The following is a 14,280-nucleotide window of genomic DNA, read 5'->3' on the forward strand; positions in this document are numbered from 1 at the left end:
GACCATTCTCCCAGAAGCACATTTGTGAGGTCAGATACTGATGTTAGATGAGAACGCCTGGCTCACAGTCTCTGCTCCAATTCAAACCAAAGGTGTTCTGTCAGGATGAGGTCAGGACTCTGTGCAGGCCAGTCAATGTCTTCCACACCAAACTCGCTCGTCCATGTCATTTTGGTCCTTTCTTTGGCACACTGGTGTGCATCCATGTTGGAACATCCCCAAACTGCTGGATTGCCAGATGGAGAAGCGTGATTTGTCACTGCAAACAACACGAATATTTAGGCACTGTTCGTGCCTTGGTGCTCAATTTTATACACATGTGATCATGGAAGTGATTGGAACACCTGAATTCAGTGATTCGGATGGGAGAGTGAATACTTATGGCAATATAGTGCATATTGAGGTTCAAAATAGACTCTTGCACTCAGAAATTGCACCATTAAGTAGCTTTTTTCCCCCTCTGTGGTGTCGATCATATCTGCTATCACTGTGGAAGCTCACCGAAGCATTTTTCTTAAGCACTTTAAAGGATTTATGTACTCTGTGAAAATCTGACACAACTGGGAATTCCAGACATAAAGCTCATGCGATGTTCCACATATGGACTCCTGTGGTTATTTAACTGAATTCGTTCACACGATACTCTGCAGGTATTTCTAATGTTTATACAAGCAGGGTTATAGAGTGTATTTGCACCGCTGTGTACCTGCAGGTGCATGTAGGTGTGTTTGTGTAACTGCAACACAGATACAGTATGATGAACACATATACAATGACGAGATTATTGGCACTCAGACACATCGGGTCCACCCGCTGGCTCTTGGCCAGCGCACCTCCCTATGACTGAACTCTGTGTCCTCTTGCTTTGGCTCCCATCCAGCATCCGTCTTCTGCTCTCTTTCAGTCGTTTGTCTTCGCCAGGGATGCTGTCACCGTAGCCGAGCCTGGCATCATCGCTGGCTGTCGCCACTACTACCAGATGGCCGCTGTGTCCATTCTCTCCTTATGATGCTCTGCGTTTCCGCCTTGTCTTATTTAACTGTAGCGAGATTAATCTGAATGAGTTTATCTGCTTTGAGGGCCTCAGAGTGCATCACAAAGATGGTTTACTTCTTCGTTTTTATCTCACTGATTGTGGATTTCTAAAGAAAAAGGAACATTCTTTGTGACAGTGTTTAAGGTCACTCACTAAATCGGGAGCATTCCCTAAGCACTGAATGGGACCAGAGAAATGACTGAAACTATAATGTACTAGACTATTTTGGTAAATGTAGCATTTCTGATGTGTTTCGGCCTTTCAGGCCACACTGTAGAACGAGCTTCTAAAAGTGTCCTTCCAGGGTCAGGATGATCTGCATTTAAATGTGGACAAGGAAAACATCCGAGGCGTGCACCTTTATCTGCTTTTCCGATGTCAGACTGTGCACCTTGTTGTTATTAGTTGGCTTTTGATTGGCCAACATTTCTAAATGGTTATGTTCATAGCGCCACCTGTTGCTTTGGCATGCACTTTTTTTAAAGATTAAAATTCTCTGACCAACACGGACACAGCTCAGCTCAATGTCTTGTTTATTGCATCCAAAAATGAGGCTACGGCATTGTCACGGATCGAGCCCCAATCAGTGCTCAGCATATGGCTTATTTCGCAAATCACAAATGCACAAACAGTTGGAGCACAGGTTTTACAGTTTTACCACTTTTGTCCTGCACTTCCACCATCTTGGCCAAGTCAAGTCAGGGTTAGTGGGGGTGATTCAACTTTCCGATTTGGAAATCTGACTTGATGGGATGTTCTGGTGGAATAGGCTCAGAAGTTGAGATTTCTTATTTTTGAGTATAAATGGTGTGAAGAATTAGTCATACCCCTACAGCTACCTGTTAAAATTCCCAACTTTGCAGCATAAATGTATGGAAGCTTGTTTACGCCAAAGATTTTTTCTCTTTTTTTCCATCTATAAGTCAGAATTATGGACTATTAAGTAAAATTCTGACGTACAAACTTAATTAAAAAATAAAATAAAAATCGTCGGGGTTGGGTCTTTTACTACTATAGAAATTTTGGCAAAAAACAAAGAAATTTTTCATCAATCAACAAAAACTTTGTTTGTAGTTTTACACATGTATCATGTAGAAAAACTGTTGAAACTGCACTTCTTTGTCTTATATTAAAATATCTCTGGTATTAAACGTGTAATCAAACAGTTTTAGCTCTTCATAGTCAAATACTGAGTTTCACTCGTCTTGCCTACAGTTGCCACAGTTGGCTGACACTTCTGTTTTCAGCTGTATTTTCCGAGATGCATTTGCACAAAAAGTGAACTAGCGCCAAAGAGAACTAAAGTGTCAGAAGAAAAAGCAGCAGTGTAGGTTTCAGTATCCTCAGGTGTGGTTTTAGTGCCTTATTTTAATCTTTGGAGGCTTATGGTTGTCTAAACTAGCCTTATTTTTATTCATAAAGGGAAGTGAGAGCGTGTGCAGGTGCATGCCTGGTCTCTGCGCGCTCTCATTTCTATTAATTCCTTCTGCCAGCCCGCAATCACACCTGGGCTGGGTTTAGTTACTCATCCATCTGTGGACGAAGACGATACAAGATCCCACACGCGTCAACGGTAAGGACAGATGAGCACGGATTTATCGGGCCGAGGAAAGCTTATTTAATTAACCCAAGTGCTGAGTGAGAGGGTCGCATTGAATGAGGCAGAGGGAGGCCTTTGAGCGAACACGGTGTTGGTTAAATTCCCGGTCAGACGAGTGATTAACTCCACCGGAGAGCGGCCAAAAAAAAATCGAGTCAACGATCTTATCAATGGAAGTGGCGAATGTGACGAAGGCAGCTGAAAGACGCCTTTGAAAAACGACCAGGCCATTTTCCTTTCCACAAAACAGCGTGACATCTGCGCTGTGGTCGCAGCCTCATCGAGCGAGCGTGTGTGACTCACAAAGTGTGAGAGGGGCATGAGCCCGTCTGCGTCTGTGGCATTTCTCGCAGATGTTCACACTTGCCTCAGACTGTAAATTAAAGCGTCTTCTGCTCGCAGTTCAGTAGCTCCGTTGTTTTTCTGTCACTTTTTCTTTCTTTCTTCTCTCTCTTTTTTTTTTTTTTTACCAAATCATCCCCATTACATCAATCAAAAACCCAGCAGCCAGTCTCAGACACAAAAGAAACCACAAGTCCTTTTAGTCCTTTTGTTGTTTGACTTTTTTTTTAATCCTTTTTAGTCAAATTTTGTTTTTCCTCAAGCAATAGAAGTAAAACTGTCTACATCAATGGCAAATCTCACAATATTCCCCATTCAGTACCATCCCTCAGGGGGAACAGGAGGAATACATACAATTCAGAACAGCAGCACCAGCAGCACCTTCCTGCACATTTAATGAACACGTCTACATCCGCTAACAACGCAATGAATGAAATCATACAGCCGACCTTAAAACTGCCTGAGCGTCTCCCATAAGGAGTTCAGTTCATGATATGTGGGTGTGACAATCGAGTACGTCGCCACGGGCAGCTGAAGTTTTCCAGACTGCGGGCAGTTTGACAAGGTAAAAACGTTCATTAAGAAGCAAAAATAAAATAAAATAAAAAAAAAGAATAAAATCATCAGATGCTCAGAGCTTGAGGGGTGGGGGAGGCTCGGGCAGGATAATAACGACAGGATTGAAAGCAACTGTGTTTGTGCGCTCTTTCTGAACTCCAAAGTACCATCGAGCATTTGTGTTTTGGCTGAAAACTGCTGAGTTACATTATGAGAACATCTCCAAAAATACCATTAGAAGCATTTCTACTCATTATCGCGTGTTTGCCTGCGAGTCTGGAGTGGGTAAACACGTGAGATTCATGTTTTCATGAGTCTGTTTATTCTTCCCCCTCTCAATTATGAATGTCTATCCTTTATTACCCGCAGTTTCCTACCACTCAAAAAAAGCTCAATTGTTTTACGCTGTCAACCTCAAAAGTCATGTGACCAGAGGGAAAAAGTTCACGAGCATCCCGAGGCAGGCGGGCAAACACGCGAGTCCAAATTTGCAGCTACACACACACATGTGTAGTTATTTATTATTTTTCTCCTTCTTGCTGCTGTTTCTGTGCGGCGGCCTTTTCTTCCTCTTCGTGTACTTGTATTTTTTTTAAACCCTCCAGTCAGAGTCACACACAAATTCAAGGTTAAAGCATACGCAAATCTTCACAATGAGCAGACAGCGAGGTGAGATATGTCACAGTTTTCCCCTCGCTGCTAAAGAAAACACCAAGGGAGGGAGAACATAAAAGGTTACATTTTTTAACATTTTTTTTCACCCCCCCCCAAAACAAAAACAAAGCAATGTGTCCAGACTTGAGAGCTCAAGGTCACGAGAGGAGAACAGCCGGGTTTTTTTGTGTTTTGGCACTGCAGCGATTTAGTCCTCCATTAAGGTCCAACACTTCTGGGATCAGAGCCACGGCTATCAGTCAAGTCATCGGATAGATCGCTGCCACACCGCACAAACAGAACAAGTTATTTCATGAGAACTGTACAGCCAAAAGAGACCCAAAAAACAATAAGAGACAAAAAAAATAGTCAGTATACTCTGATAGGATATCTATATTAGTGCTAGCTGCTAAGAGAGAGATGGATAGGACAGACAGGCACTTAAGTTCTAATGCATAGCAGAGATTGAAGCAAGAGCCAGACAGAAAAGAAGGACTCGGGGCCAAAGCAAAGTGAAAACACCTCTTAAAATGTTTGGTGCTGTGTAAAAAAAAAACCAAGTGAACAAACTGCAGTTTATTTCATACCGATGAAATGAGAACTGATCCCTGCTCAGCTGCTAAAAAGCAGTGTGCTGACGGCTACAAAGCTAGCATCAGCATGGCTATTGATAGGGCCTCTGTCCTCAGCTGTGTGCACTGTATGCTATTTAGCATCCTGAGATGAAGGGGATTAAGTGAGACACAAGTGTCTGGAGCCAGTAGCTCTAATGGGATTGCTTAGCTGTATATTTGGGGGGGGGTCTAACCCTGAGCTGTGGTCAGCAGGACGGCGAATTTACGCCCTGGCACGATGCTAATATGTTAATCTGATCTAGCTGGTTTTAACTAGCTAGCAGGCTACTGTACTCCCTGCTAAAAGTGTCTTTTGTTTGAGGCCTGTGCGCTCAATACTTATGGCTCACCGAACAGCGAAAGTATGCAGTGAAGAAGATAATAGGAGAGGAAAAATAGAATTCTGAAAAGTAAAAGCGACACAAAATATTCAACAGTACGCTAACAGCAGCTATGCTAGTATTTCTCACAGTAGAAAGGAAGGCTAGCAGATTGCTAGTACTTTAGGTCTCAGTCACTCAAGCCTAGAGTCTTGCCAGCGACCATTTGGCAGCTACTGGTCGCCAGGTTAAAATATTTATTCCTCAACCAGTTGCAAGTCATTGCTAGAGGCTGCTAACAGTTGCTGTGAAACTGATTGCAAAAGCTCCATACTCGCGTGGTTGGAGACTAGTTAGTGACCCTGTTGCAACCATCGTTTTCTAAAGAAAAATGGGTATTACACGATTCCGAAATTGGTCACAAAAAGGTGTTTTTATTGCTGCATCAAAAACATCACGATTGTTTTGCTTGCTAGAGGTTGCAAGAATAAATGCTGTTGTTGCCTGTTGCTTACACGGAAGACAACTTGTCCACTAACACTTGCCATGTCTTCGCCAAGCAACTGTGAAACTGTAAGAAATGAGTGGAAAAAAGTAGAAATGGAGAACTGTTGGCCTTCAAAATAAGCTGTAACTTTTGAAATGTGTTGGTTGCAGCAATTACTTCGAAGGCGAACAGTCTCTGCTTTTGGTTTGCTCGGGAGAGTAAGCGGCGAGTGTTTGCAGACAAGTCTGCATCTTCCTTGCAAACTACAAGTGACTGCAGCAACCTGCCTGCAACCACAGCAGTGACAAGAAGGTGCAGTTTTTGGTGCAGTGATTTCCTCTAGCAACAATTCGCTGGGGAATACTATTTTTTTCCCTAGCAACCAGAAGGTGCCAGGAGGTTGCCGACTGGTCTCTAGGCCTGTGGCTCTGAGGCCTTAGTGAAATTGCTGCGTTCATGTCATATCAGATTTATTGTGTACAATTTTTCCCCCCACTGGTTTCATTTTATTTCAACATCCCAGTTAGAACTGTCAACATGTTTTTATTTATTTTACCCATCTTGGAAGACTCACATCAAGGAATATGAACTGAAACCTAATGACATAGTGTCTATAATGTTTTTCAGCCACATAGGAGCAACTCTGTAATCACAAAACTGACGATCGCTGTGTGCACACATAGCAAACCTTCAAACCTTCCATACTTTATGACATGAATGCAGTAAAAGCTCACACCAGTGCTCCCCACTTTTGTTTTTATAACTACATTAAATCAAGCTTGGAAAGAAAAACAACAAAAAACACCCCACAAAGCTTCACTGAAGTTCTCTGGAAAATGGCTACAATCTGAAAATGAGGCACTTTTTGAGCAGATGTACAATTCGACACATTTTTCTTTTTCATCAACCGTTGTATTCTTTATAATTGGAGCTTTTCCAATTAGGAAAAAAAAAGGAAAAGAAAAAAGAAAACACTGTTCTCCATTTTTGTACCCTCCTCTGACGGGTTTCACTCAAGGAATGAGAGCAGCAAATAGCTTTTTAAGAATGTCATTTGGCACACATCCCTGTTGGTTTCCACAACCAACTAGATGAAAGCGAAGAGGAAAAAAAAAAAAAAAAAGACGTTTTCCATCAGTCTCTGACAAAGTGCTTGAGGACCGTGTCCGATCCAGCTGCTCTCTCGATGCGATAGGTTGCCACAAAATGAAGAGGCGGAGCCTTTGTTTTCCCCAGGGACGATTCACCGACATCAACACTCTAGAAGAAAAGCCAGAGAAGAGAGGTTTGATTACAAATCGTATAAACAACACCTCAGATATAAAGAATAAGAAGAAATAAATATTATGTAAACAAAGTGTCTCCTCCTTATCTGGTTAATATGTAATGCGTGATATCAGCTCTGGAACACGCTGACCCTAAAACGAACAACTTGAATACATAGTGCGGCTAAACGGGCTGGAAGAAAGACTCAGACAGGAAGAACGAGATAAAGGGAACAGCAGGGAGGGAGAAAGTGAGGACACCTATGGCTACAGGCAACTGTGTGTGTGAGAGAGTGTGTGTGCGCACAAGCCCGTACGTGGGAAAACAGAGTTCTAGATCCCATGTTGCATTTTCCTGAGCACATGCCCCACATGTGAGCACACAGGTATGTGGGAAAATGTCACTGCTGCAGTTATTCAAAATGTCAAGTCTGAACAGTAGTCATGGCTTCTTTTTTCTTTTTGCACTGTTGGAAGGATTAGCTGCATAATTCTGCTCCACAGTAGAGACAGCAGCAGAATCACATGACATCCAGAGCCATCTGTCAGTCTTGGGTCCTCTGTGCCGTGTCATATTAGGTCACTCTGGTCACAGCTTTAGTAGTCAGTGTACAGCGATGATTGCAGTGCAGAAGTGAGCTAAAATTGTTTTTATACAAGGGGGACTTTGCACCCTCCATCCACTTACTGCTACAAATGGTACCACTGGTGCAAAAGAAACTGGTATATGGCTCGAGAAGAGCGGCACCGCAGCACTTAGCACTGATGCCACGTATCAGGAATATTACAGCTCTAGCAGGTCTGTGTATTGTGTGGGTGTGTCTTATGTCATCCAGGAGCTCAGATGCCACTCATTTCTCCTTTAGGAGCCAATGTACAGGTGGCTTCATTCAGCGATCAGCCACCCAGCAGTATATAAGCTAGCGAAGAGCTGCTCACTGAGTGGAGCTTTAGTGGCGTATTCTGCTTGTGTTAACTAAGATTTGTGTTTTATTTGTGCTACTAGTCACTTTTGTGGTCTGTTTGGCCTTTTCTTTTCCTGGTCATATCATTGTTACTCCACTCATCCTCTAGCTCTTGTTCTTGGGGAAGTAACAGGAAGGTTCCCGGTTTGAATCTGTAGGTTGGTTTTGGCCTTTCTGTTCTAAGTATTCATGTTTTCCCTGTCCCTTCATGGGTTTCCACTGGGTTAACCCACAGTCCTAACATGTAAAGGTTAGGTCAGTTGGTGCTTCAAGTTTTTAGACTAAAGATGTATGAATGTGCGGTTAAAATTGTATTTAAAGTTTTCACGTGCTTTGAGCAGCTAGTAAGACATCCATCCATCCATCCATCCATCCATCCATCCATTTTCTTCCGCTTATCTGGGGCTGGGTCGCAGGGGCTAGAGCCTAAGCAGAGAAGCCTAGACCTCCCTCTGTCTGACTACCTTCTCCAGCCTTTCCGGCGGAACACCAAGGCATTCCCAGGCTATCTGAGATATAATCTCTCCAGGGTGTCCTGGGTTTGCCCCAGGGCCTCCTCCCGGCGGGACATGCCCAGAACACCTCACCCAGGAGTCATCCTTATCAGATGCCAGAACCACCTAAGCTGGCTCCTTTTGGTGTGGAGGAGCAGCGGCTCTACTTTGAGCCCCTCCCGGATGGCCAAACTCCTCAACCTATCTCTACGTCAGCCCCCCTTTGGAGGAAGCCCATTTCTGCCTCTGGTATCCGCGATCTCGCTCTTTCGGTCACTACCCAAAGCTTGTGACGATAGGTGAGGGTAGGGACGCAGATTGACTGGTAAACTGAGAGGTTCGCTTTTACGCTCAAGCTCTCTCTTCACCACGACGGACCAGTATCATGCAGCCACAGCACCAATCCGTCTGTCGATCTTCCGCTCCCTTTTCCCCTCACTCGTGAATAAGACCCCGAGATGCTTAAACTCCTCCAGTTGGGGCAGGAACTCGTCCCTGACCATAAAAACGTAGTACAAACTTCAACATTGTGAAATGATGGTATGTACACCTGCAACGTTGCTGTAGCGAAAACATGTTTTATTTGCAATATTGTGGAAAAGAACTATATCTACAGTCCTAAACTGAAACGGTGGCAACGCTGATTGGTGGAGGTTGTTGTTACCATGGAAACATTCTGTCTCCTTCCTCTCACCCCCAAACGGTCGTGATAGATGGCCGCCCCGAGCCTGGTTCTTCCCGTTAAAAGGGAGTTTTTCTTTTCCATTGTCACCAAATGCTTGCTCAAAGCATTTCTGTATTATGGTGGAATTTTTACCTTAGGGTATAAAGCACCTTCAGGCCATTGTTGTGATTTGGTGCTAAATGAATAAAACTGAATTGAACTTAAGAACATCATGTGGCGTACTTGGGATTTCAATGATTCCAGTCAAAAGTAGTGAACAATATTGATAATAACTAAGCTACTTTAACACACACACACACACATCACAAACTACAACATGTATTCAAAATTATTATTATACAACACTATGATAATGAAACTGACTATATCTGAGAAGGACAGGAGTTAGCTGTGAAAGCTGGGACTTGCAATGGATTATGGGATAAGTAGTTCCTCCACTGTTAAAAGTATTTATGTACACACTCTTATCTTTTTTTTTCTCTTCTTTTTTTCTTCTTTTTTGATGCAGATTAAATCTCTTTATGGTTACGATTCACCTCGTTCAAGGCTTAAAACTCTGTGAGGGTTTTCTGAAACGTCAGTGGAGAAAATGGACCAACCAGTCAGAATGCAGGATGAAAAGAATCAGAAAACACTGGCTGACTCAACATTGCGCAGTCTGACAGGCTCCCGGACTGATGTTGTGCAGTCTGACATAGATTGCATTAGACACATAACTCGGTTACATGTGTAATTATTCCTTCAAGATTTCAGTTTTCCTGTGGTGTGTATGGACCTTCAAACCAGATGTCAGGTTGTTGTATTGTGGAGTAGATAACGACCGAGTACAGGCTAACTGCTGTTAAGGTCTTGTGTGTTGTAAATAAACAATGAATGCAAGATGCGAACCACAGCTCCTGCACCTTGTACTGGAAGCACAATTATGACGACCATAAAGGTCAGTAAGTGCCCTCTAAACTGGTTCAGTCAAACGTGGTGACTCACACTGAAGGCACTCAAGCCGCCGTGTGCCAAAATAACCAAAGCACAAAGCTAGTGAAGAGGACAGGCTCAGAGAGAGTTCCCAGTCTCTTTTCTTAAAATTAAAAAAAATTTAAAAAATTCCCAGCCTTGCTAGACTCTCTAATTGCAATCGAGGGTACTCTGTATTTACACCCCCTCCCTCTCTCTGTCTTCCCCCCAGCTTGTCTTCTTCCTGGTGCAGTGAGCTATATTTAGCGTGCCTCAGCACAGACGGTGCCCGCCAGCCGGCCAAGCCGTGACGGCCTAAATCAGAGCGGAGCAGCTCGAAAAGCAGCAACATAACCGAGCTATCCGGCGTGAGGATCCAGAGGAGGCTGTCGCTACACGCTCTTGTTACTGCTGCAGCTCTGCCATGGATACACACATGCAAACTCTGGGAGATGCTGTAATTGCGCAGATGACATTCACTTAATAACGACCTTTCCTCTGCACAGACGCGGCAAATTATACAGGAAAAAAAAATGTGAAACAGCTGTCTACACATACAGCCTTTTATACGCGGCTACATGTGAAGTGCTTCCTCTCCTGGTCACACTAATCAGATATCTTATTTTCCCCAGGCTGCCCCATGCCGGCGGCTTGGACCTGTTAATCGATCTCATCCACTTCCTAGCATCGTTTCTCCATTTGTTGGCTAATCGATAGGATAATGACCGCGGTGGCGATTGTGTGAGTGTGTGTGTGTGTCTCTCTTCCCCTTTTCTCTCCCAGACTGTTTAAATCAAGAGGTTAGACAAGGCTATCTGCCTCCGGAGTACAGTGTCTAGCCAATAACTGTTCTCTAGCCGCCTGTGTGTGTGTGAGAAAGTGTGTGTGTAATTAGGAGAGTCTGGGTCTATGTGATGTCTCAATCGAGGGCTGCCTAAAATTGAAAGCCACCCTGTTCTCCTGTCGTAAATCGACTGTGTCAGTCTGTCATTTTCATGCCGCCCGGCTCCCACAAGACACGGGGGCTGCTCCCAGCAACGTGATGTGAGTCACTGAGTGCACTGGTCACTTGGTTTGGTTTAAATCATATTTTATGCTAAAGGAAATTGGCCAGACCCACGCTAGAGGTATTAGAGTCCATCATGTGTTTACAATCAACAGAAAGTGGGGCTGGTTGAAAAACCAACTGTACAAAAAGAGCACCATCTTCATGAGAGCAAGACATGCATGCACTAGATGGATCTTTGACCTTCACACAGGAACAGATGAATGAAAAATCACCAGAAAGCTTTATTGCTCATCAATGCATCTCATCCTTCTGTGAACATCTCACAGGTCGCAGGGCAGAAAATGTACAAATTCGTTCTTACTGCGTGCCTCCGGCGTGCTGCGACCTCTTTGTGCAAGACAGCAAATTCCTTCCAACTCCAAGAAGCCACGACCTTTGACATACACATTGTGAGAAGCCAGGAATATTCTTCTGGAGATCATTAAAGTCTTTTCAAACGAGAGAATCTCTTGAGGGTTTTTCCACGATGGCTGCAATTTTTCGAGCCAGCGACTTGAGCTCCCGAAATCCTTCTGCACTGTTATTATACTTGATTCCATTAAATCATCTATCCTGCAGGCAAGGCGAGCAGCTAAGAGGCGAAACAGCGCAACATGAGCCGGGATCCAGCGTCAAAGACAGCTGCGTATACACGGATAGACGAAAACTGGCAGGCTGAACCGGCAGGACAGCTCCCGTGTCACCTCATTTTATTTCTTCCAGCGACGCCAGAAAGTCTGTCAGTTATAAGGATTTAATGTTTGCACTCTGACCACAGCGTCTGATTTCACCGTACTTATTTGTTAGTCATGAATTTGGCGTGCATGTGGATGACGGTTTGGTAAAAGTAATACTCCACCCCTAAATCTTCCTCTGAGTATCTAATGCTTGGCTCGTGGGGGCTTCAGAGGTGGGTGTGGGGAAAAAAAAAAATACATTAAAAAATCTGAAAATGGCTTCTTCATGGTGGGTGGCAGCTGCAACCAGCTCATCTTACAAGAACTGCTAAAGATACTACCGTTACCATTTTAAACATCCAATGCAAGCACGCTGTGGTCATTTTTGCACAGAAAAGAACAAATGGAGGAGTTATATGGAAGACCAACAGTGCCCGAATCGGAAAATAAAGAAAATACAGTAGAAATGTAGAAGGAAATACAGAAACAAGAACATTTACTACAATACACAAATGTTCTGTCTGTCCTTGAACTCCTTGCTCATGATCAGGAGTTGAGCAACCAAATGTGGCACACCCAAATATTTTAGGCCGCTGCAGGTTCTTATCTAATCACATGCCTTGCAACCACCTAATAATTGATTAAAATCACAAACCAAACATTACTTTAGCATTGGCCAGGCCAGGTTTCCAGTGGCTCTACTCCAAGCCCCTCTCAGATGGCTGAGCTCCTCACCCCTTCTCCAAGGTAGATGCCAGCCATCCTTTGGAAAAAGCTCATTTCTTCCACTGTCAGTTTTTGTCATTTCTTAAAATCAACTAAAAATTATTGGCTAGATTTTTTTTCCAAATTTTTCATTTGATTTAAATCCTATTACTAACTGTTTTGTTCAATAATTTGTTATTCTGGCATTTTTGGGCCTCCGTAGACTAAGAACACTCATTTTCTCAAAACAAACTCCTTTGGTTGAAGTCAAAACGAGAAAATGCAAAAGCATTAAAACCGGTTTCAAACAGCCACATTTTAACCTCATCTGAACTGAGCTCTTGTATTTTTCAGTTTTCTGAGATATCTGGAATCACTTAGACCTGATAAGTATAAAAACTAAGCATCATCTTTGAACAGAAAGTAATCTTTTTTTTAAAAAGTATGTCTTGAAATGGAGCTTATTTTACAGCCAAAGACAAGAAAGACAACACTGTACAGGTGCAGAAAAGCCAAAATGTAAAGCACCCATATGCGGACACGCAATATATGACAGCTGTTCAGGTAAAGAACAATTTAATAGCAGAAGTAGCTGAGTAAAACATCAAAGTGTAATTCAAACACTAGTGTAAAGTAGTGTTTGAATCACACATGTGACAGACATGTGCACAGTCTGTTTCGGAGTCTACGGGAAACAGTCGACAGATATTTCGGGCGGAGTACTCACACCGGTTTTTGACTGAATCCTTTGAGCTGTTGCCAACAACCAGAAAACAGGTTGAAGAGATTTGTAGAAAGGTAAAAGGCAAAAAAAATTTCTTTATCTCCTGGTTACATCCAGAATCAGATCTCAAGCCCGTCCCCATCGTATTTAATAGTCTGCATAAACTCAGAAAAGGGAAGAATTAGAGTAATTAGACGTCAGGTGAGTAGAATAAGATTGTCACCAGTGGGCCACGACATTAAAACTCTCTTTAGGAGTGGCCCTAGCTAGGAGAGTGTGGTGCTCTGAGCAATTCCTTGAGAAATGTATGGTTTTTGTGAAGCTGTTCTGCTGCATTTTTTGCAGTGCAACAGAAGGAGGGGGGGGGGGGGGGGGATTTATCCCAATGGGGAAGTTGCTGCTGTTTATGAGGCGGTTGCACATGGCCCGCAAAAACGCCCATGTTGGAGTTTTAAGTAACATCCCCATTAAATGGTTTTAATGTTGTGGCTGATTGAGTTACAGCACAAAACGTTACATTTTCTGCACATGCTGTTCAGTACAAACAGAGTGGGAAGGTTTTCCTGGGAAAAACTCTTCTGGGACTCAAACAGCATCTCGTGTTCACCAAAACACGAGTATTTGGAATCAGCATGCTCCAGAACGAGCACCTCCACGCGATGCTTAACCACCTTTAAAATAATGAGAATTAAGGCGCTAACCATCCATCTTTAATCGAAGCTTTTTATCACCTGAAGACATCCCTTTCATCCGAACACAACATTTTCCTTTTATGCTCAGCTGTAAATTTCCATACATTACACCCGTGCAGCTGACAGTGGCGAGCAGACTGCGTGGTGCTGAAAGACGAGTTGATGTGTGCGCTTATTGCATTTTCACACCTGCCCCTTCTGTAGCTCTGCCGCCGTCAATCACGCCTCCAGCAGCTCGTAGCATAGCTGCTGTAGCTATTTAACCAGGTGTGTGCATGTGTGCGAGGGGGTAACGTATATATACGTAACATGACGCGTGCGGGGGAGGAGGGTGTAAAGTTGCAAAGATTACATTGAAAATAACACCTGCAAAACACACACACACACACACACACACAGACACACACGAGGTTATGAGATGAGTGCGAAAAGCTTAAAGACACTTTAAATGGTGTTAAAAGCT

The 14,280-nt window shown here is 43.4% G+C and overlaps 1 protein-coding gene across 2 annotated transcripts in view; it reads right to left on the reverse strand.

The window, feature by feature from the left end:
* Positions 1 to 3,198: 3,198 nt before the first annotated feature.
* Positions 3,199 to 14,280, reverse strand: part of si:ch73-335l21.1 (insulin receptor substrate 1-B) — a 58,332-nt gene continuing 47,250 nt past the window's right edge. The window contains exon 5 of one of the 2 annotated variants that reach the window (XM_019355166.2): positions 3,199 to 6,871. In XM_019355166.2, the coding sequence (XP_019210711.1) occupies positions 6,746 to 6,871 (126 nt within the window). In that variant the 3' untranslated portion in view covers positions 3,199 to 6,745. The remainder of the gene's footprint in view (positions 6,872 to 14,280) is intronic. The other variant, XM_005464113.4, reaches the window with a different exon arrangement.

The sequence above is a fragment of the Oreochromis niloticus genome, linkage group LG3 (genome assembly GCF_001858045.2).
Source record: "Oreochromis niloticus isolate F11D_XX linkage group LG3, O_niloticus_UMD_NMBU, whole genome shotgun sequence".
In the NCBI taxonomy this organism is placed as follows: domain Eukaryota; kingdom Metazoa; phylum Chordata; class Actinopteri; order Cichliformes; family Cichlidae; genus Oreochromis; species Oreochromis niloticus.